Below are 24,831 nucleotides of genomic sequence, written 5' to 3'. Positions count from 1 at the left end.
TTCCATTTGCCAGTTCCTGGCCCATTCACCCAGCCTATCTAGATCCTTCTGCAGACTCTCCACACCCTCCGCACAATTTGCCGTTCCACCAATCTTGGTGTCATCAGCAAATTTCGACACCATACACTTGGTTCCCTCCTCCAGATCATCTATATAAATGGTGAATAGCTGAGGCCCCAGCACCGACCCCCGGGGCACTCCACTAGTCACCAACCGCCAATCCGAATAGCACCCATTGAACCCCACTCTCTGCCTCCTATTTGACAACCAATCCTCTATCCACTCTAACACCCTACCCCCAACTCCATGTCCTCTGACCTTCTGCAATAACCTCTTGTGAGGCACCTTGTTAAACGCCTTCTGAAAATCCAGAAAGACCACATCCACCGGCTCTCCTCTATCCACCGCCCTAGACACATCCTCATAGAACTCCAATAAGTTTGTCAGACACGACTTCCCCTTAACGAAACCGTGCTGCATCTGCCCTACCAAACAATTCTCCTCAAGATGCCTCGCTATTTTCTCCTTGATCGCGGATTCTAACATTTTTCCTACAACAGATGTTAAACTAACCGGCCTATAATTCCCCGCCTTTTGCCTGCCACCCTTAAACAACAGTGTAACATTAGCCGTTTTCCAATCTTCTGGCACTTCCCCGGAATCCAGCAACGTTTGGAAAATAATCACCAAGGCATCCACTATCACCTCTGCCATTTCCTTCAGAACCCTTGGATGCATTCCATCCGGTCCTGGGGACTTGTCCACAATCAGTCCCTCCAGTCTGTTGAGCACCGCCTCTCTAGTAACAATAATGTCATTCCGGCCTTCCACTCCTACCATCTTTCCATCGCTAACACCCGGCAAATTACTCACGTCCTCCTCCGTGAAGACCGAAACAAAAAAGTTATTCAAGGCCTCAGCCATTTCCCCATCCCCTACCACTATGTCCCCCCTCTCATCCTCTAAGGGGACGTTCACCCTAGCCAGCCTCTTTTTATGTATTTATAAAAACTCTTGCTATCTTGAAACGGGGCCTGAGCCGGCTGACATTGTGTGTGGCATCTTCAACATAGGAAAACATCTCAAAGTACTTCGCGGTCATAATAAGGTGACCAAGGTGCCTTTATTAGCGTGGAGCGAAGTCGAAAAATTCTGGAAGGAAAGTCTAGAATACCAGTAAAGGCAAAACACTGCAGATGCTGGAATCTGAAACAAAAACAGAAAATGCTGGAAAATCTCAGCAAGTCTGACTGCATCTGTGAAGAGAGAATAGACTTGATTTATTATTGTCACATGTATACAGTGAAAAACATTGTTTCTTGCACGCTATATAGATGAAGAATATTGTATGTAGAGAAGGAAACAAGAGAGTACAGAATGTAGTGTTGCAGTCATAACAAGGGTGTAGAGAAGGATCAACTTAATGCAAAGTAGGTCCAGTCAAAAGTTTGACGGCAGCAGGAAAGAAGTGGTTTTTGAGTCGGTTGGTACATGGTCTCAGATTTTTATATCTTTTACCTGACATAAGAAGGTGGAAGAGAGTATGTCTTGCTTTGCAGAAGCAGCGAGAAGTGTAGACAGAGTCAGTGGATGGATTTGCAAGATGGATTGGGCTTCGTTCACGGCCCTTTGTAGTTTCTTGCAGCCTTGGGCAGAGCAGGAGCCATACCAAACTGTGATACAACCAGAAAGAATGGTGCATCTGTAAAATTTGGTGAGAGTTGTAGCTGACATGCCAAATTTCCTTAGTCTCCTGAAAAAGTAGAGGTGTTGGTGGGCTTTCTTAACTATAGAGCTAACTTTTCGAGTCTGGATGACCCTTCACCAGAGCTGAATGTGCACCCTAATCTCTTGTACAATCTACAGGCTTTCAGAATCCAACTTTGGAATCACTAAATATCTAGACTTTGACGCACCTTTTTTGTCCATCTTCTGAACCTCTGTGCCTGCCGGTACTGTAATAGTGTCTTTAATTATTTCCCATTTCACTCATGATCGGAGTACTTGACAACACAATAGAAATGAGAGAATGTTTTTTCAGGTACAGAATGTTGACTGATTTTTGAAGGATCCATAAGCAGTGATTGATTGCTTTGTATTTCTGATGTGAGGGGTGATTCAGGTTGATTGGGAAGAGAGGGAAGTCTTTGTTGTAACTTGACCTTTAATTGCAGCCTACGTATTTAAGAAGCTTGTTCAAAGTCACCAGGCAAAGCTGGTGTACTGCAGCCCCTCCAAATCCTTCCCTCCCCTGCTGAGCATAAAGAAGCGGAGTCATCCCGGAGAGATCTGGGTTGGCGGGGGGGGGGGTGGTGGGATATGGTTGTAGAGATGGTTTTAAAACGGCCTTTACTGTTACCATAGCAACAGCTCAACCCAGTAAAAGGCCATTGCCATTTTAACAAGAATAAATTGAGAGGTAGGTTCAAAACAAAAGGTTATTTTGAGATTTTTAATTCAATTCAACAAGAAAAGATGCCACACTCTATCCGCTTCCCTGCCAACCTCAGAATCCTGGACAATATACAAGGATCTGTGGAAGAAAATAGGGGCCTTTGAAACTTGGCTGCTAAGAAGCATGCCGAAATTTCCAGTTACGGACCATCCGGCAAATCGGGATGTGCTTTGAAATTGCCTGAGCAGAAATTAACTCTTTCAAAAAGTGTCCTTCAGAAAATAAGTTGTCAGTATTTCAACTATTTAAACAGCTGAAAAGCTACAGAGGTCTCTGCGAAAGAAATAATGGAGGGCAACAGAAAGAGTGGCTGAGGTAGGCGTAGCTGGATAAGGGATGTCACAGAGCGAATGCCAATAGGTTGGTGTGTGAGGATGACATGGGATATGGATGTTGCTAGTTGGCCAAAATTTATTGCCTGTCCCTAGTTGCCCAAGGGCAGTTGAGTGTCAGCCACATTGCTGTGGATCTGGAGTCAGATGTATGCCAGACCGGGTAAGGATGGCAAGTTTCCTTCCCTCAAGGGAGCCAGATGGCTTTCCTGACAATCGACAACGGTTACATGGTCATCAGTAGATTCTTAATTCCAGATGTTTTTTATTGAATTCAAATTCCACCATCTGCCGTGGCGGGATTTGAACCCGGGTCCCCAGAACATTAGCTGAGTTTCTGGATTAATAGTCTAGCGATAATACCACAAGGCCGTTGCAAGTCACAGAGGCAACAGATCTCCAACTCAGAAGCAGCAGCAGTTAAGTGTGAAACGTGAGAACAGTAGGAGGCCATTCGGCCTTCAAACTTATTCCGCCATTCAATGTGATCGTGACCAATCTGGATCTTCGTTCTGTTTACCCACTCTGGTTCCATATTGCTTCATGCCCTTGCCTTACTAAACTCTGTCCACTTCCATTTTAAAGTTCTCAATTGACTCCAGGCCTCAATGGCTTTTGTGGGAAGACTGCTCTGGATTTCCATTTCTGGTGTGTTTGGAGAAGAGCCTCCTCTTATCCTCCCTGAACAGCCCAGCTCAGACTCCAAGGTTTAGGCTCTTTGTGCTGAACTCTGCTCAGTGGAGGAAATAATTTCTCTCTCTGCACAAACACAGTCATCTTAATCAGCTCCAATTCATCAAAACGCAACAGAATACAAGCCTAGTCACTGAACTTGTCCTTCTGATTCAGACCTTTTGGCCCTGGTATCTTTCTGGTGAATTTGCCCTGCACTCCCACAGGGGCTAATATATCCTTCCTAAGAAGCAATACCTAAGTCCAAAGATAAGACAATGAGACATAGGAGCAGAATTAGGCCACTTGGCTCATCGGGTCTGCCCCACCATTCAATCATGGCCGATATTTTTCTCATCCCCCATTCTCCTGCCTTTTTCCCCATAACCTCGATCCCCTTACTAATCAAGAACCTACCTGTCTCTAATATCCAGGTTAGGTGGAGTGGCCATGTTAAATTGGCCCGTAGCGTCAGGGGAACTAGTGGAGTAATTACTGGGCTGGGTGGTGTGTGGTTTACAGGGGTAGAGCCTGGGTTGGATTGTTGTCGGTGCAGGCTCGATGGGCCGAATGGCCTCCCTCTGCACTGTAAGCATTCTATGATTCTCAATTGGAACACAGCACACCCGATGTAGTGAATCGGAGTTTTGTACAACAACCATGTAAAAATCTCATGGCACTTATTATGAGGAAGACTGAGGTAGTTATCCCTGGCCAATGTTTATCCTTCAATCAGCATTATGCAAAAGAAAAATCCCAGTTTATCTGGTCATTATCACATTGCTGTTTGCGAGAACTCACTGTGAAAGTTGGCTGCTGCGTTTCCTAAAAGAGTGAACACGAAAATCGCTGTGCGAACACAAGTCTTTATTTCAGCGTAACACCTTTGATGCAGTAAAAATATTCAAGACCCTTCGTGGAAATGCTGACAAACAAACGATTGTGACATAACAACTCCCTAATGAGGAATCAGTCTGCACGAGATGCATAAATTGTCTGGTGGACAAATTAGTGTCATTTAGCCAGGGGGCTGGTTTCACCTGGTATTGGAGGAAACAGGAGAAAGTTAGCCCCTTGAGAAACTTGTCCCAGTCTGTATCAGAGTTTCAATAACCCCAACAACAGGTGAGTCATGTACTTTGCAACAACTGATATGTAAATAGGGTACTCTTTAACTGGGAGCCTTATAGAACCTTAGTTAGGCTGCATTTGGAATACAGTGCTCAATTCATGGCCTCCACACTATTGGAAAGATGTGGAGGCTTTGGAGAGGGTACAGAAAAGATTTGCTAGCATGTTGCCAGGCACGGAGGGTATTAGCTATGAGGAGAGGTTGGAGAAACTTGGTTTGTTCTCACTGGAACGACGGAGGTTAGGAGACAACCTGATAGAAGTCTGCAAGATTGAGGGGCATGAACAGAATGGATAGCCAGAAGCTTCTTCCAGGGTGGAAGAGTCAATTACTAGGGGGCATAGGTCTAAGGTCAAGGGGCAAGGTTTAAAGAAGATGTACGAGGCAAGTTTTTTATCCAGAGGGAGGTAAGTGCCTGGAACTCGCTGCCAGGGGAGTTAGTGGAAGCATATGATAGTGAGTTTTAAGGGGTGTCTGGACAAATACATGAATAAGATGAGAATAGAGGTCCCCGGAAAGGTAGGAGGTTTTAGTTCAGTTGAGCAGCGTGGTCATGTGCTGGTCCTGTTCCTATGCTGTAATTTTCTTGTTTTTTTTTGTTCTGGAGGCTATCCAAGGCTGAGAAATGGATATTGTCACAATGTATCCTCACTGGAATTCCCTCGCTAAACCCCTCCACCCCTCCACTCCTCCACTCTCTCTCTCCGCATGTAAAACCCACCCCTTTGACCCAAACTCTTAATCTCTCCCCTAATTTCCCCAGTAATCGTTGTGTTGTAATCAGAGGGCCTGCAACTGATTTGTCAGTCTTCCTTCAACATGCCGTTCCAGAACTTTTCACATCGGTTTCTAAAAGAGAAAATGCTTTAATATTGCCAATTTGTCAAACTACGTGAATCGGACAAAGAACTCTGCAGGTTAGAGTTTGTTAATCAGAACAATTTGCACTCCAGTAGCAGCATCTTGTAAAAATGTAAACTCAAGGGGCTTTGCAGCTTAAGTTTGACACTGACCCGTAGAGGAGACATTAAACGTGTCACCAACAGCTCAGGCCAAAAGGTATGTTTTAAGCACTGTCTCAGAGGAAGGTGACGTAAAGAGATGATGAGGTTTAGGGCTTAGGCAGCTGAAGGCTAATGGATCTTCAGTGTTGGGAATCAGAAATGCAGAAGAACATTGTCAGACTGTTTCTGTTCTGCGCCTATTCCAGTTTGTGCTCCAGTTTTTCGATACTCGAGCATGGCTTTTAAAGCTTATTTATCAGTGTCACGAATAGGCTTACATTAAGACTGCAATGAAGTTACTGTGAAAATCCCCTTGTCGCCACACTCCAGTGCCTGTTTGGGTACACTGGGGGAAAATTTAGCATGGGCAGTACACCTAACCAGCGCGTGTTTCAGACTGTGGGAGGAAACTGGAACGCCCGGAGGGAACCCACGCAGACACGGGGAGAACGTGCAAACTCCACACAGACAGTGACCCAAGCCGGGAATTGAACCCGGGTCCCTGGCACTGTGAGGCGAGCAGTGCTAATCATTGCGCCACCGTGGCACTGCTGTGAAGCTGAGAAAGGGGGATTGTGTCAGCCTAATCCTGATCTTGGTGGATAGGTGTGTTGTTTCAGGTCTTTGTTGCTCCCACAGATGGTAACCTAAAGCTCTCATTTGTGTGATTGTTTGATCTGCTTTGACTGTTTGGAGCCTGCACCTGTCACACTGGGTGTTCAGGTTGGTCGGGCCCGTAGTATGTCTTGGGGCTGTGTGGCTGTCACCCATCTTGACTGATTGGTTTCTTAAGCTGCAGCAGATGATCTGGAAGCAGATATGAGGAGTTAAGGATGATTACAAAAATGACACAGCAGATAAAGAGAAGCGATTTCCTCTGGTAGCAGTGAGCTCAAGGGATGATGTCAGGGGACACTTTTTAACACAAAAATAGAAATCTGGAAACCTCTTAACCTCAGCGGTTTTGTCTGAGGGGTGCTAAAGCCATCAGATCGCTGTATCATAGTGTGATGTAGGATAGTAAAGAAAGCCATTGTAACTGTGAGTGGATGGCACGGTGGCACAGTGGTTAGCACTGCTGCCTCACAGCACCAGGGACCCGGGTTCGATTCCCGGTTTGGGTCAATGTCTGTGTGGAGTCTGCAGGTTCTCCCCATGTCTGCGTGGGTTTCCTCTAGATGCTCCAGTCCCCCCCACCCCACCCCCAGTCCAGAAGACCTGGTGTTGTGGGACTACTTAATGTGCCCGCCCCAGTCCAATGCCAGCAATTCCATATCATGAAAAATAATTGAATGCAGGAACAGGCCCAAAGGGCTGAATGAGCTCATTTCTCGGTGACCACCTTCTGTTTGTAGTCCTTTAGCGAGTGCGCACCAGCAAATCTGGAAAGAATGGATCAAATGAATGTGTTTTGCGATACTTGTTACTTTACAGATTGCTGCTTCGTATTCACCTCCTACAACTGAAGCTGAATAGAAACTTTTGGCGCATAAAACTGTGCCGCTGCAGGTGGTGGGGGTGGGGATTGGGGGGGGGGGGGTGCGTCGAATGTTTAATTGATCTCTTTATCCCTGTGAATACAACGCTTAAAAGTCCTTGTCGGGCTCCGTTTGCACATTTGGAAAATGCTTAATGAATTAAACTTGACAGGAGCTGTCGGTCATAAAATGACAGACTCGGCTTAATTGTTTACAGTCCTGACGCACTCTGGAGTGTAACACGGGCTCCCTCCGTCATTCCCTTCAATGCTAAAGGAAGTTCCTGGGTGACATGTTCCACATTAAATATGATTGGAGAGTTGAAATCAAATTCCTTTCCTCTCTGGATCCTGGGGATTTCAGTGCAACTCCGATCTATCTCTGGAAAGTCTCCTTTCTCTGCTAGCTTGGAGAGTATGTACAATAAATGAGTTTGAATAGTCTGAATCCTGTTCTGACTTTGCAGAGCCCACGGCAGCAAACTGTCCCTATTGTATGTGGCTTCTGAGTGAGATTGTCCCACGTACAGTTCCATTCGGAATGGCAGGTTGGGGCCCACACGAGCCCCTGATTATTTTCATTCGTCTTTCCTTCATACTCCCCCATCTCTCCCTTTTCTTTCCTTTTTTTTTCCTTCCCTTCCCCCTTTCCTCTTCCCTCACCCCTCGGGTGGCACAGTGATTAGCACTGCTGCCTCACAGCGCCAGTGATCCGGGTTCGATTCCCACAGGGTCCACGCGGGCATTCTCTCCATCTCTGCATGGGTTTCCTCCGGGTGCTCTGGTTTCCTCCCACAGTCTGAAAGACGTGTTAGTTAGATGCATTGGCCGTGCTAAATTGTCTCTCAGCGTACCCGAATAAGTGCCGGAGTGAGGTGACTAGGGGATTTTCACAGCAACTTCATTGCAGTGTTAATGTAAGTAAAGTTAATGTGACACTAATAAATAAACTTTAAACTTTTCTTCTCTCCCCTCGGCCTCCCCCCTGCCCTCTCCCCCTCACCCCGCACTCCCCCCCCTGCCCTCTCCCCCTCACCCCGCACTCCCCCCCTGCCCTCTCCCCCTCACCCCGCAGTCCCCCCCGCCCTCTCCCCTCACTCCCCCCCTGCCCTCTCCCCCTCACCCCGCACTCCCCCCCTGCCCTCTCCCCCTCACCCCGCACTCCCCCCCCCCTGCCCTCTCCCCCTCACCCCGCACTCCCCCCCTGCCCTCTCCCCCTCACCCCGCACTCCCCCCCTGCCCTCTCCCCCTCACCCCGCACTCCCCCCCCGCCTTCTCCCCCTCACCCCGCACTCTCCCCGCCCTCTCCCCTCCTGCCTCCCCATATGACTGAGATAGTTATCGATAAGCTCAGTGAGGATTTCAGGAGCAGCACCTTTTCTCAGAGTGTGGTGAACTTGCTGCCACACGGCGAGTAGTCGAGGCGAACAGCGTCATTACATTTAAGTGGAAATCCAGTAAGTCTGGGCAGGAGAAAGGAATGAAAAGGATTAGATGAAGCAAGGAGGGACGAGGTTCTTTGTGAAGCATGAAGCCCGGCGCAGACACTCTGTGCAATTGAGAAGTGCAGTAGGAAGCTGCTTTTATAGGCAGGTCACTTACATTAAAGAGAGAACTGTAAACAGTTTGTGAGATACTGGAGCTCTCAGTTTAGCAGGGAGTGTTGCATTGAGGTGTGTAATAGAATCAGTCTTGATCCCCCACCCCCCCGACCCCATTAGTCACTGAGCCTACATCCCTTCAGAGTGTGTGACAGCATGGGGCATTTTATAGAAAAGCTGTTTAAATGGTTTCTCCATTAGTGAGGGAGCTATAAAGCCCCTGTCTGTGTGCTAGGTGAGTTTTACAGCAGACGAGTGTGTGTTTCAGAGCAGTAGTTTTATATGGTTTCTCCTATTTGTGATGGAGAATAAACAGTGTGGGTTCTCTCTGTGCTGGGTAATTATCTCTTGTATCGGGTGGTGGTGGAGGGGGTGGGGTGGGGGGGGAGCGGGGTGCGGTCACTGCGCTTGGCTATCAGCCAGTCCTTTACATTTCAACAAAGGAAGCCAATCTCTCTAGCTGGAGTTGAGGGAGGTGGGGGGTGGCTGGTGGTGGAGCGTCCGTCACTCCAAAGGGAGCGATAGGACCCTTAGATCGCCACAAGTGCTGGGTGGTTGCTGAGCGACCAAGTTGACAAGCTTGTGTAAATATGCTAATTCCATTCTGGAGGGCACTTGGAAATGGCAAGTGCATGGTGTCATTTAAACAGGGAGGGGGGTGGGGGGGCGCTCGAGGTGGGGGGTGGTGGGGGGGGTGGTGGTGGTGGTTTTGAATCAGGAAGAGGAGCAGCAGGCCCACGGTGCAACCTGACCTGGGTCACTGACACTCATTATTCAGAAAGCTTTCATGAGCCACGCAGCAGTTTGTAATTGCTTCATCTCCTGAACTCGCCACAGGACCACAGAACGTTTCCCTCTTCCCTCCCCACCCACCCACTACCCCCCGCCCCCCCCAATCCCCCAACCGACAGGTTGCCAACCCTCCAGGCCTGCCCTGGAGTCTGCGGGACTCGCAAGACAAATCCTCAGGCGCTAACGCCCAGGGGAAATTAAAAAGGAAAACTGCCTCAGCTTAAAATATTTTCTACAGTTTGGCCGTTAATACTGAAACAGTAAGAGGTGGCACAGTGGGTTAACACTGCCACCCCACAGCTCCAGGGACCCGGGTTCGATTCCTGGCTCGGGTCACTGTCGGTGTGGAGTTTGCATGTTCTCCCCGTGTCTGCATGGGTTTCCTTCGCGTGCTCTGGTTTCCTCCCACAGCCCGAAAGACATACGGGTTAGGTTGATTGGCCAAGCTAAATTGCCCCTCGTGTCCTGGGATGTGTATGTTAGATTAGTGAGGTAAATATGTGGGGTTTTGGAGATAGGGCCTGGGTGGGATTGTGGCTGGTGCAGAACACGATGGGCTGAATGGCCTCCTCTTGCACTGTAGGGATGCTATGAGGTGGGTGGAAAGGCTGCGTTGCAAACAGTCTACCAGTTCACAATGGTCAGGATGACCATTGTCTGAGGGACGGTGGCCACGCCCTGAGAATGGTGGGTGGGTCAATGAGATTACGTTATCACACTTGAGGAGTTTATCCACCGCAGCTAGGGATCCCACAGCACCCCAGCAATTCCCTCCCCAGTTGGGGGCAAGGGTGTGTTTCTAACCAGGCCAGCGGGGGGAGTTGGGGGGGAAGGTTTGGGAGGGCGTGGTGGAGGTGGATGTGCAGTGTGAAGGAGAATTCACAGCAATGATTTTTATGTCATGGGCATTATCCATCTCTGGTCTGCTTTCCTTCACCCCCCACCATTGCAGTGCTGCTCCCCCACCAGTGCCACAAGACATAGGAGCACAATTAGGCCACTCAGCCCATCGAGTCTGCTCTGCCATTCAATCATGGCTGATAGTTTTCTCATTCCCATTCTCCTGCCTGATCCCCTTATTAATCAAGAACCTGTCTATCTCTGTCTTAAAGACACTCAATGACCTGGCCTCCACAGCCTTTTGAGGCAAAGAGTTCCACAGATTCACCACTCTCTGGCTGAAGAAATTCCTTCTCATCTTTGTTTTAAAAGGATTGTCCCTTTAGCCTGAAGGTGTGCCCTCTGATTCTAGTCTCTCCCACTGGTGGAAACATCTTCTCCACGTCCACTGTATCCATGCCTTGCAATATCCTGCAAGTTTCAATAAGATCCCCCCTCATCCTTCTAAACTCATAATGAGTACAGATCCAGAATCCTCATCCATTCCTCATACGACAAGCTCTTCATTCCAGGGAATGGAATGGTCATCTAATTGGTAGGTTGCTCACACGACCACTCTTGAGGACTTCCAGACAGCGAGCGGCAACCTGCCCTTTCCAGCAAGTGTGACTGAGCAAATCCTCAGCTACAGCGCTGTGTCCGCTTCTCGGTACCACCCGGTAAGAAGGATGTGGAGGCCTTGGAGATAGTGCAGAGGGAAAGGATCTGAATGGTAGCAGGGGGGTGAGGGAACGCAGCTACAAGGGGAGACTTAGAGAAGCTGGAATCGTTCTCCCGAGAGCAGAGAAGGCCAAAGGGAGATTTAATGGAGATGTTCAGAATTTATGAATGATTTTGGTAAGGCAAATAGGAAGAAACGAACAGGAGGGAACAAGAAGACACAGATATAAGGTCATGGGCAAAAGAGACAGCAGGACAAGTGAGCATTTTGTTTACACATGGCAAGTTACGATGTGAGATGCATTAGTTGTGAAAAGTATAGTGACTTTCAAAGAACAAAGTACAGCGCAGGAACAGGCCCTTCAGCCCTCCAAGCCTAAGCTGCTCATGATGCCCTAACTAAACCAAAGAAAATGCCTTCTGGCCTTACTCAGTCTGTATTCCTTTAATGCCCTCCCTATTTATATACCCATCCAGATGCCTCTTAAATTTTGCTATAATGTGCCTGCTTCCATCACCACATGCTCTAGCAGACAGAGGCTGAGGGGAGACCTGATAAACGTTTACAAAATTGTGAAAGGCATAGGATGGATCGTCAGAGGCTTTTTCCCAGGATGGAAGTGTCGCTTGCAAAGGGACACAGGTTCAAGGTGAGAGGGGGTTAAGTTTGAGAGAGATGTGCGTGGGAAGCTTTTCACATAGAGTAATGGGTGAAAGGAAATTAGATAAATATTTGTAAAGGAGAAATTTGCAGAGCCGTGGTGATGGAGGAGGGAAGTACGAGTAATTGGATAACTCTATCGGGCAGAGGCATGATGGGTACCTTCTATGCAATTTCAGTCAAATCCGCATGTCAAGGCTGATACTAACCCTTCATTGTCGCTCATGACTGGACAGCTTCTTCTGGCCAGTGTAGCCCAGGACCTTAGTAAGAAGTCTCACAATACCAGGGTAAAGCCCAATAGGTTTATTTGTTCTCGTGAACTTTCAGAGCGCTGCTCCTTCCTCAGGTGAATAAGCTCCAAAAACTCGTGATACCAAATAAACCTGTTGGACTTTAACCTGGTGTTGTGAGACTCCTTACTGTGCCCACCCCAGTTCAACGCTGGCATCTCCACATCATGGCTACCATTGACACCACAAACCAATGCCTCAAAGTGGAGAGGATCTCCAAGAAGATCACGCATATGACACAGGACTTACCTGATGAAGGAGCAGCGCTTTGAAAGCTCTTGGTACCAGATAAACCATTAGACTTTAACCTGGTGCTGTGCCTGCCCAAGTCCAACGCTGGCATCTCCACCCTGGGACCTCAGTTATTGGTCAATCCTGCATTCCTCCCATAGTCATCTCACCTTCAGAAACCCACCCAGGTACCACCCACTTCCTGACTTATCACCTCTGCTCTCTTTCCAAAAACAACGCTACCAAGGATAGCAGCACAACAAATCCTTTTCCTTTTAAGTGTTTCACATCATGTGGTGAGTTTTCCAACTGGACTTTGGAAAATAGACCCTATTCCTGAACAGATTTGAGGAAACTTCTGTAGATCTTGATATACTGTGGAGCAGTCTGATACTGAAATCTCCTTTTCCCCAAATAGCGAGTTCCCAATCTCTGCCAGCCGGCCCTGGGTAGCCAGGGAGACATGGAGTGGAAGCAAGGGACTTTCTCACAGAGAAGGAGAGATAATTTGAGAGTGAGTCGCTGGCACGTCTGGGTACTGACCCATTCGCCAAACACTGAGCAGTAATTGGTTGAGGGCCTTGCAGACGGGATGGGAAAGAGGGGACCATCTTCGGAAACCAGGAATAACAGCAGAGGGATGGCCAGGAGAGAGGTGAAATGAACAGAGTACAGCGCAACAAATCATTCTTTATTCACCCCACAGCAAGCACACATCATTAGGAAGCTGTTGGCGTAGTGGTAATGCCACTTGGCTTGTAATCCTGTAATTAGCCCAGGCTAATGCTCTGGGGACACAGGTTCAAATCTCACTGAGGCAGCTGGTGGAATTTAAACTTAGTTAATAAATCCAAAACTGTAAAGCTAGTCTCAGTAATGGTGATTGTGACAACAGTCATTGATTGTTGTAAAGAAAAACTCATCTGATTCACTGATGTCCTTTAGAGAAAGAAATCTGCTGTCCTTACCTGGTCTAGTCTATATGCGACTCCAGATCCACCACAATGTGGTTGACACTTTATTGCCCCCTGAATGATATGGTTAGCCACAAAGTTCAGGTGAGATTAGAGATGGGTAACAAATGCTGGCCTTGCCGGTGACATCTTCATCTCGTCAAATAATTTTTAAAAATCATGCTTGTCCTAATCATAGAATTTGCATTACAGACACAGCCAGCTGGTGTTAATCTGCTCCCCATGTCCCATTTTATCCAACCTTTTCAGCACATACTTTCTAATGCTTTATCTCTCACGTATTATCTTAAATGCATCAATGCTGTTCGTCTCAGCCACTCCCTGTGTTGGTCATAGAAATCATCATAGAATCCCTCCAGTGCAGAAGGAGGCCATTCGGCCCATTGAGTCCGCACTGACCACAATCCCATCTAGGCCCTATTCCCATAGACCCGCACATTTATCCCACTAACCCCCCTAACCTACACATCCCAGGACACTAAGGGACAATTTAGCATGGCCAGTCAAACTAACCCACACGTTTTTTGACCTGTGGGGGGAAACCGGAGCACCCAGAGAAAACCCATGCAGACGTGGGGGAAGCGTGGGGCAAACTTCGCATGAACAATGACCCAAGCCAGGAATTGAACCCAGGTCTGGATTTATTAGTAACAAGTTATATTCCCCCTTGTATATCCCCTTCAAAGACCACTTTATAAATGTGATTCTGCACCTATTTAAATTCTTCATGCATTGAAACTTTGACTTGCCTTGGTGACTGTACACTGTCCCCTTCTCAATTCCACTCACTGACCCACAGAAACCATCATACAATCCCTACAATGCTGAAGGAGGCCATTCGGCCCATCGAGTCTGCACCAACCACAATCTCATAAGAACATAAGAAATAGGAGCAGGAGTAGGCCATCTAGCCCTTCGAGCCTGCCCCGCCATTCAATAAGATCATGGCTGATCTGTTGTAGCTCAGTTCCACTTTCCCGCCCTCTCCCCATAACCCTTAATCCCCTCTCTTATCAAGAACCCATCAACCCGCTTCTTAAAAATATTTAGCGAGGCAGCCTCCACCACTTCAACGGGCAGAGAATTCCAGAGATTCACCACCCTTTGAGTGAAGAAGTTCCTCCTCAACTCCGTTCTAAACCGCCTCCCCTTTATCTTGAGGCTGTGCCCCCTAGTCCTACTGTCTTTTTTGAGCGGGAAGAGTCTCTCCACCTCTATCCTATCCATCCCATTCATCATCTTATACGTCTCAATGAGATCTCCCCTCATTCTTCTAAACTCTAACGAGTACAAGCCTAGTTTATTCAGCCTCTCCTCATAGCTCAACCCCCTCAACTCCGGTATCAGCCTAGTAAACCTCCTCTGCACTCCCTCCAGGGCCAAAATATCCTTGCGCAGGTGCGGCGCCCAAAACTGCACACACCAGGTCCTATTTGAATTTTCTTGAGTTACTCTTTAGTAAAGTTTGCTTCTGCTCACGTTGTTTTCTAAGAAAGAAAGGGGTGAATGTTACTGTCCCACCTGCGCGCCATGGGAATTGGAGGGGGCGAGGGGCGGACCACGGAAAGGACCGTTAACCTCGGGCGAGATATTCCGGTTTCAGGGTGAGCGAGGCTGGGAAACCCACCCAAAATGTTTCTTTCGTCCATTCTTTGTTTTACCTGCTTTGTTCAACTACTTCGCATGGAATTCATTACCACGAGAAGCACTTAATGCCAAAACATCGAATGTCCTCAAAATGTACTCGCTTGGAGTGAATGGGATCAAACGTTATGGGGAGAAAGCGGGATTAAGCTATTGAGTTGGACGATCAGCCATGATCGTGATGAATGGTGGACCAGGCTTGAAGGGCCAAATGGCCTCCTCCTGCTCCTGTCTTCTATGTTTCTATGTTCAGTTCCCAAGGTTCAGTTTGTCTGAACTTTGTGTATTCAGTTTCATTCTGACGCTGATGGTTTCTGATGAAGCTCGTCTCCGACCTTGGCTTTTGTAGTTGGATTTTTGCTGGTCAGTTTCTCGCCCTCCTTTATATTTGATGATCCCTGTCCCACCCCCACGTAGCTTAAAGTCCAGGTTATTCCTGTTATTCTCCTGGTGTGTACATCCGACAGTTACCATTGGCCAGAAACTGGCGGCACAGTGGTTAGCACTGCTGCCTCATAGCTTGAGGGACCCAGGTTCAATTCCCGACATGGGTCACTGCCTGTGTGGAGTCTGCACATTCTCCCCATGTCTGCGTGGGTTTCCTCCAGGTGCTCTGGTTTCCTTCTACAGTCCAAAAACATGCTGGTTGGCGCATTGACCATGCTAAATTCTCCCTCAATGAACCCGAACAGGGGCCGGATTGTGGCAACTAAGGGATTTTCACAGTAACTTCATTGTAGTGTTAATGTAAGCCTACTTATGACTAATAAATAAACTTTTTACATGACAGGGACTGTTTTAACCTAACCTTTGTCTCTATCCCAGTCTGGGAATTTAACAGAATGAGGTGCAGTGATCATTCACTCTCAACTCCAGTTGATTCACCAACGTAAGCAAACCTGCTGTTGCTGTGGCTTTCCTGTCCAAAGGGTTTAATCTTAAACCAATTTGTTCTTTACTCCACACCCTCCCAGACCAAGCAGAGCTAGGACCCAGTGAAGTGTCAGCTACGTTTCAATGGGTAGCACTCTCACCTCTGAGTCACAAGGTTTAGGTTCCACCCCATGGCTTGAGCACAAAAACCAAGGCTGCCTCTGCAATGGAGTATTGAGGGCGTGCCTCATTGTTCGAGGTGCCATCTTTCAGCCAGGTTGGTAAATCAGGACCTTGTGGGTCCTCAATGGTGGACCCAAAGGATTGTAATACACTGTTCTGAAGAATTCTTTTGAGTGTCCTGGCCAATATTCATCCCTCAATTAACTTCACCAATCAAAATGAAATGGTCATTATTGTGTTGCTGCCTGTGGGAGTTTGCTGTGTGTAACTTGACTGCCAAATTTCCTGCATTACAACTTTAAACAGTATATCAAAGATTGTAAAGTGCTTTGAGACATCCAGACTTTGCATTTTAAATGCAAGTGTTTTCCGATTTCTTGGTTAACTCAGCAAAGACCTGGGATCGAACCCAGAAATTTTCCCAGTCAACTACTCAATTGAAACACTCAGAGATTGGGGAGCTTGTTTTGTTTATTAAAAACAATATTTTGGAGTAGACCATTTAAGAGGGAGATGAGGAGACATTTCTTCCCCAAAGAGTGGTGAGCCTGTGGAATTCGTTACCACAGGAAGTAGTTTATGCCAAAACACTGAATGTATTCAAGAGGCAGCTTGATATAGCACTTGGGGCGAATAGGCACTTTATAGAACTGCTACAGTTCAGAAGGAGGCCATTTGGCCCATCAAGTTTGCACCGACCACAATCACACCCAGCCCCTATTCCCATACCCCACATGTTTACCCTGCTAATTGCCCTGACGTTCGGGTCAATTTAGCACGGCCAATCCACCTAACCCGCACATCTTTGGACTGTGGGAGGAAACCGGAGCACCTGGAGGAAGCCTACGCATATACGGGGAGAACATGCAAACTCCGCACAGTGACTCAAGGCTGGAATTGAACCCGAGTCCCTGGCGTTGTGAGGCAGCAGTGCTAGTCACTGTGCTGCCAGTGAGAATGGGATCAAAAGTTATGGGGAGAAAGCAGGATTAGGCAATGAGTTGGATGATCAACCATGATCGTGATGAATGGCAGAGCAGGCTCGAAGGGCCAAATGGCCTCCTCCTGCTCCTAATTTCTATGTTTTTTTCCTGGGGGAAGTATATTTTGCTCCATCCCGATGGTAAAGGGGGATGCAGGCATGTTGCCGTGCTTGTAATCCAGAGAAATTGAGTTCATATCTCACCATGATTGATGTGGAATTCAAATTCAACTTGATTAGTAAATCTGGAATCAAAAGTTGGTTTTGGCAGTCGTGATCACAAAATGACTTCATTGTCGTAAAAAGCCGTCTGGTTCACTTGTGTCCTTTAGGAAAGGAAATATGCCGTCCTTAGCTGGTCTAGAGATGACTCAAGACACACGCCAGTGTGGATGAGACCTTGCCCCCCTCTGTAGTAGCTCAGCAAGAAACTTTTCTATTCCGGATGGATAATGGTGATATTATCGCTAGACTGTTAATCCAGAAACTCAGATAATGTTCTGGGGAATGGAGTTCAAATCCCACCACAGAAGATGGTGGTATGTGAATTCAGTAAAAAATATCTGGCACTAAGAATCTACTGATGACCGTGAAACCATTGCCTATTGTCGGAAAAACCCATCTGGTTCACTAATGTGCTTTAGGGAAGGAAATCTGCCATCCTTACCTGGTCTGGCCTACATGTGACTCCAGAACCACAGCAATGTGGTTGACTCTCAAATGCCCTCCAAGGGCAGTTAGGGATGGACAATAAATGCTGGTCAGCCAATGACACCCATGTCCCATGAATGAATAAAAAAAAGTTGCTTCATTTGACCCAAAGCTCATGTCATCCCCATTCTTTTAGTTTTCTACTGCGGCTAATGGACTCTGTTTCCAGGAGAATCCCACTCTCATTTCGAGAAGTGGGGAAGTTTGTGAATCAAATTCCATCTTTAGCAAATCAGTAACCAGATTGCAGCATAGGTTAGAACGCAGCAGAACCCAAGAACCTTCTTCCAGCATACTAATCCCTCCATCTTCCTATCCCAACAGCCAGCAAGTTCCTCGAGAGCAATTCCAGCCAGCCAGCCTCAGAATTCAATCCCATGTGCAATTAGATAAGTGACGACCCTAATGTAACAAACCTATGTTTGAGTGGGGGTTTGGGCATCAGTGGCAGTGGAGTTTCCCCTCTGTTGGGTTTAATCCAGGGCTGTTCTCGTGTTACCAGCAGATGTCATTCCCTGATGCTCTTCTCTGCCCTGACAGGTGTCTATGCGAATAAGGAAATTCCCTTGACTCTGAGTGGTGGAATGTTAGGAACTGGATGCAGCACCCCTCTCTCCTCCAACATCCTCCCCCATCACCGGATGATGCACCTCAGCCGACCGTCGCTGCCTGGGAGCATGACTGCTACCGCCTCCATCACCTCCTCCCAGGTAAGGCCCTTACTCCTGAAAAACTAGCTTCGGTTTTCTGTTCTCTCCGTGTAGTTGTTCCCTAATGTCTCTGCTCACTAGGTAGCACTCCAACCTCTATCCATTGACTCTGTCTACACTTGGCTGTGCCTTGGCAAAGCAGCCAGCTCAAGAATCCCGCGCACCCTGGACATTCTGAACATAAGAACATCAGAAATAGGAGTGCGAGTAGGCCATCTAGCCCTTCGAGCCTGCCCCGCTATTCAATAAGATCATGGCTGATCTGAAGTGGATCAGTTCCACTTTCCCTCTTTCCTCCCCATAACCCTGAATTCCCCTGTCTATCAGAAACCTATCTACCCGTGACTTAAATAAATTTAGCGAGGTAGCCTCCACCACTTCAACGGGCAGAGAATTCCAGAGATTCTCTCTTCCACCTTCTTGCATCAGGAAAAAGATACAAAAGTCAGAGGATATGTACACAAGAATGATCCCTGGAATGAAGAGCTTGTCGTGTGAGGAACAGTTGAGCAGTCTGGGTCTGTAGTCATTGGAGTTTAGAGGATGAGGGGGGATCTTATTGAAATTTACAGAATACTGTGAGACCTGGTTAGACTGGACGTGGAGAGCATGTTTCCACTAGTAGGAAAAACTAGAACCAGAGGGCACAATCTCAGGCTAAAGGGACAATCCTTTAAAACAGAGATGAGGAGGAATTCCTTCAGCCAGAGACTAGTGAATCTGTGGAACTCTTTGCCTCAAAAGGTTGTGGAGGCCAGATCATTGTGTGTCTTTAAGACAGAGGTAGATAGGTTCTTGATTACTAAGGGGATCAGGGGTTATGGGGAAAAGACAGGAGAATAGAGATGCAAAAAATATCAGCCATGATTGAATGGTGGAGCAGAGTCGATGGGCTGAGTGGCCTAATTCTGCTCCTATGTCTTATGATCTTACAACAGAATATTTATTATTAAACCAGACCCAGATGTTTTTGGCTGTAGAGCATTAAAGAAACAATATTCTTCACTGTGTACTAATAATGTGACAAAAATAAATCAAATCAAATCACTCTCCCCTTGGGGTCAGAAGGTTGTGGGGTCAAACCCCACTGCAGAGACTTGATCCAGGCTCCCAGGGCCATACTGTAAGAGCACAGCACTGTCAGAGGGCTATCTTTCAGAGGAGACATTAGCTGGGCACAAAACATCCCATGGCATTATTTCAGAACGAAAAGAATTCTGTCTGCTTAGGGCGGCATGGTGGTTCAGTGGTTCGCACTGCTGCCTCACAGCGCCAGGAATCCCGGTTCAATGCCAGCGTCGGGTGACTGTCTTTGTGGAGTCTGTACATTCTCCCTGTGTCCGTGTGGGTTTCCTCTGGGTTTCCTTTCACAGATGTGCACGTTAGGCGGAATGGCCACAGTAAATTGCCCCTTGATGTCCAAAGATGTGTAGGTTAGGTAGATTGGCCTGTGGTAAATGCACAGGGTTCTGGAGGTAGGGCAGAGATGAGGGCCTGGGTAGATGCTCTTTTGGAGAGTTTCTATAGACTGGATGGGCCAGATGGCCTCTTTCTGCCCTGTAGGGATTCTATGGGAGAGACCACTAACCTGTTGTGTACCAACAAGTAGCCATTCCCCGAGTCCAACTTTCTGGCTGTTTGTCCGTGGCCTTGTAGGTTAAAGTTTATTTATTAGTGTCACAAGTTGGCTTATATTAACACTGCAATGAAGTTACTGTGAAAATCCCTTGGTCGGCACACTTTGTTTAGAATACTGAGAAAGAATTTAGCGTGGCCAGTGCACCTAACCAGCACATCTTTCAGAGTGGGAGGGGGAAACCGGAGCATCTGGAGGAAACCCACATTGACATGGGGAGAACGTGCGTTCTGCGTACAGAGAGTCACCCGAGCCATGAATTGAACCCTGCTCCCTTGCGCTGTGAGGCAGCAGCGCTAACCACTGTGCTGATGATATGAAACCATGGTCGATTGTCGGGAAAACCCATCTGATTCACTAATGTCTTTTTAGGGGAGGAAATCTGCCATCCTTACCTGGTCTGGCCTACATGTGACTCCAGAACCACAGCAATGTGGTTGACTCTGAGAATAGGGATGGGCAATAAATGCTGGCCAGTCAGCGACGCCTGTGTCCCACAAATGGATAAAAAATAAAAATTTCACTTGCTCATCCCAAAGTGGGCAGTTAATTTTCCTGTTCACTTCCCTGAGAGTCCCACACTGTGGCCTAGTCAACATTTACCCCTCAACCAACACCACCAACTGAACTTATTTTGCGGGATCAAAATTGCATAATTTGTGGCACATGATTGCCACGTTACCGGCGTGGCTACCCGTCAGTAATATTTCAATGGCTGTGAAGTGCTTTGAAATGTCTTTGGGTGGTGAGCGGCGCTATAGAAATGCGAATTGTCCTTTGTAGGGTCGCCTCCTGTACTGTTCAACTCGGTGGCGAGTGACGCTGGCCAACTTATCAGCTGTTTTCAGCCAGACCCATATTACAGCATGAGCTGTGAAGAGCTCCCCAAACAATCCTAATGTTTTAGCAATTTGTGCGTTGATTTTCTAGCCGGCAGTGAGTGGGGTGAGGGTTTCATGGGTTGGTGAGTGGGGAAGGCGGAGGTGACACTTGAGCCGGTTTAGAGTATGGGGTGCCACCTACTGGTTAAATGAAGCTGTGGTTCAGGAAGTGCAATTTCAATACATGACCCTCCATTCTGACCTGCCTCAAAACCACGATTAACCCTTACTTTATTGGGAAGTGAAGATGCAGAGAATGCGAAAGGCAGTCTGGGCAATCAGCTGTGATACTCTGAAGTTCAGAAGTACGAGAGGTGATCTCGTTGGAGCTTACAAGTGTCAACCCTGTCAAGGGGCCTTGACAGGATCGACACTGAGAGGGTTGTTTTGCCTGGCTGGGGAATCTCCAACATGGGGCAGTCTCAGGATAAGGAAATAATCATTTAGGACTGAAATGAGGAGAAATTGCTTCACCCAGAGGTTTGCGAATCTTTGGAATTCTTTACCCCAGAGGGTTGTGGACGCTCCATCGTTGAATATATTCAAGGCAGAATTCCTTAAAGTTTACTTATTAATGTCACAAGTAGGCTGACATTAACATTGCAATGAAGTTACTGTGAAAATCCCCGAGTCGCCACATTCCGGTGCCTGTTCGGGTACACTGCGGGAGAATTTAGCATGGCCAACGCACCTAACCAGCACATCCCTCAGACTGTGGGAGAAAACCCACACAGACACGGAGAGAGAGTGTGCAAACTCTGCACAAGTAGTGACCCAAGCCAGGAGTTGTACCTAGGTCCCTGGCACTGAGGCAGCAATGCCACCATGCTGCCCTGTACAGTAACCAGTAGCAGGAATGGAGGACTTGTGGTGCAGGGGCAGCGTCCCTACCTCTGGGTGAGAAGCTTCCCAGGTTCAAATCCCAAGGCAGGACTGGTTGGCCATGGGAGGAGTGCTCAGGATGTGGTTTAGTGGGCCAATAATCCATCCATCACCTCATCACTGTTCCCCAAAAAAAAACTCGTGCATGAAGCTATGCTGAAGAAAAGTAGTGGGAATTCTGCTGAATCCCCCTCCCTCTCCATCTCAACCCCTGTGTACTTATGACGAAATGGAAATCCTTTACAAGCAGCTGGGCTGGGAACAGTGAGCTGTGGAGGGAGCCCGGCCCCTCACTGATCCTCCAGCTCCATTCTACCTCAGAACAGAACGGGGTTCGTGACAACCGAGTTATACAACGCTGCCAATTTTTTAGCACATGCAGAGACAGAAGTGATGTGGGGTGTTGGGTGGGTGGTGGGAGAGGGGGCTCATTGGCTGCATGGTGAGGAAGAAGGAATGAGAGGGTTAAGGTCTGTGATTGAGAGGAGGACAGAATTGGAGGAGCCACATTTGCCTGATCTCTGGTGTCTTCAGAACGAGGAAAGCAAATCCATCTGCTTTGTGACGTGTCGTTAACTCGAGTACGGTTTTAAAAAGAAAAGCCTCAAAGTTCCTGGAATAAACTTAGGTGATTTGCAGCAGAGATGTAGAGAGAGAGAAAACAGCCCTTGACGCAGCAAGAAGTGAGCAATTGTCCCCCAACCTGCTGCTCAGTTTAAAGAGGTGTTGGACAGGAAATGATGAGATGTGGTCGCAGTTCGTAAAGCAGCCTGATGCAGGCTCCTCAAAGGAGTTTGTAAAGCACAGTTTAAAAAGAAAAGCCTTTTCAAACATCTGGAAGCCATTCACAAGTCAAGGAGAGCTTGTGGGCTCTTTCCGCATTTTATGGTGCTTTAGCTCGAATGAGTATCACTGACGTTGAGGCTATAACCTTACCTGGGGCTGGTGGGGCTGGGGCAAACAACAACGACCACTTGCGTGTATCGAGAGAGAGGTTTTCCATGACCTTGGAACACCCCAAAGCGCCTCACAGCCAAGGACGTACTTTTGAAGTGTAGCTACTCTTGCAGTGTCATAAATGTGGCAACCAATTTGTGCACAGCAAGCTCCCACAAGCAGGAATGTGATAATGAGCGGATAATCTGTTTCTGCGATGTTGATTGAGGGATAAATATTGGCCAGGACAATCTTTCTTTCTACCCCAGAGGAAGGACGGGGGGATTCGATTTAAAATCTCATCTGAAAGACAATAGCTCCAATGTAGCAGCCCTCCCTCAGCACTGCACGCGAGTGTCAGCCTTGATTTTTGTGCCCTGATCTCTGCTACGAAGGCTAAATTCTCAACTGTTTGACTCGGACATGAGTGCTACCAACTGAGTAACAAGAAAAAGAACAAGGAGGTCTACTGGCATCCTGGTCAACATTCATCCACTGACTAATATCATCATCATAAGTCAGCTAGCTACTTACCGCCATGACTATTTTGTGATATTTACTGCATGCCTAGATAACATCAGTGACTGTATTTCAAAGATAATCAATTGATGATAGCTTTGGGACAGCCCAAAGATAGACAAAGCACCAGATTAATGCACGCCATCCATTTTGAAGCAAAGCAGACAATTTCTGAGTTTGTAAAGCCACACTGTTGAGAGGAGTGATTTATATATTGACAAATGCACACACACAGATGTAAGCACATTCATCATCGATGATGATGTGAAGAGGAATGTCCCATATACCGACATGCAACCACACACGCGTGTGTTTGGTTTATTGTGAATGCTTTTCAGTTTATGAATCATGAATCTATTCATGGGCCTATGAACACTTCTTTCTAGAAAGAGCGGGTAATACATGGTGTCACTTAGGATATTAAAGGGGTCCGAGATGACATTTATTGTTGGCTGTGTAACTTCGAAATGAAAACTGAAATAGAACTCAGGATTGAGCAGTTACTGACCAGGATATTTCAGATGCTGGGACATCCCTCCCCATCATCTGGAAAGCCCGTGGGGAAACACAACCCAGTGACTACCGGCCTGAAGTTTAAGTTTAAAGTTTGTTTATTAGTGTCACAAGTAAGGTTTACATTAACGCTGCAATGAAGTCACTATGAAAACCCCCAAGTCACCACACTCCGGCGCCTGTTTGGATACATTGAGCAAGAAGTTAGCATGGCCAATGCACCTAACCAGCACGTCTTTCAGACTGTGGAAGGAAACTGGAGCATCCGGAGGAAAGCCAGGCAAACACGGGGAGAACGTGTAAGCACCGCAAGGACAGTGACCCAAGCTGGGAATCAAAACCGGGTCCCTGACACTGTGAGGCAGCAGTGCTAACCACTGTGCCACCGTGCTGCCCAGGAAAGTGGGGGCAGAGGTTAGTTAAAAAGGGGGCTTCCCATGCAGACCGCCAACCCTAAGCCTAATCCCGAATAGTTCCATGTTTTCTCGTATCTGGAAAATCCCCCCCCACCCGCCTTAACATCCCGGCTGGGTGGGTAATGGACTTTAAATAACTGGCCACTTGAGGGCTTAGTTGGGCAAAAGGGCTGGTGGTCCATCTGAGACTCCACCCGCCCGAGCGTAAGATCACGGAGAGGTCGGAGCAGACAGGAACCCAGCGGGAAACCCATCCGTGTTACTTCACGCTCCTGCCCCAATCCCATCCCCACCTAAAAACCTGCTGATGGGAGGGTGAAATTCAGGCCACTCAGATACTGGTGGAGCTTCTAACAGAAAAAAAAAAGCAAGATGGATGAAATGTTTATGCACAATATCATAACTGGAGCTACTGAATTGCGTGGGACTCTGGCAGTTTGAGTTTTTGAAGATCGAGGCACATAATAGCGTCCCTTTAGTGAGCTGGTTCTCAACAAGAGAGTCTCTGTGCATTTCTGTTTTGAACTTGTGATTCTGGAGTATCTGGGATTTTACACAGTAGTTTTGAGGATCACATTCCGTGATTCCATACATTTTTCCTCGACAAATTGCTGGACTCGCTGATATGAAAGCAAACTTTGGTCTGGCTCTTAAGAATATTCTTTCGCTGAATGGAATTTGACAGAATTGTGTTTGAAGATTATGGTCGGAATTTTGTCCGTCGATCCCACCTGCCACGGGAATCGGATGGGACGAGGGGC

The 24,831-nt window shown here is 47.4% G+C and overlaps 1 protein-coding gene across 6 annotated transcripts in view; it reads left to right on the top strand.

Moving 5' to 3' along the window:
- Positions 1–24,831, top strand: part of LOC145359297 (protein AF-10-like) — a 199,708-nt gene that overhangs the window by 129,503 nt on the left and 45,374 nt on the right. For all 6 annotated transcript variants that reach the window (XM_080213858.1, XM_080213857.1, XM_080213856.1 and 3 more), the window contains one exon: positions 18,118–18,287. In XM_080213858.1, coding sequence (XP_080069984.1) covers positions 18,118–18,287 — 170 coding nt within the window. The remainder of the gene's footprint in view (positions 1–18,117; positions 18,288–24,831) is intronic.

This window comes from Carcharhinus amblyrhynchos, chromosome 27, assembly GCF_965287045.1.
Source record: "Carcharhinus amblyrhynchos chromosome 27, sCarAmb.v2.hapA, whole genome shotgun sequence".
Classification (NCBI taxonomy): domain Eukaryota; kingdom Metazoa; phylum Chordata; class Chondrichthyes; order Carcharhiniformes; family Carcharhinidae; genus Carcharhinus; species Carcharhinus amblyrhynchos.
This window is presented reverse-complemented; position numbering and strand designations above follow the sequence as displayed.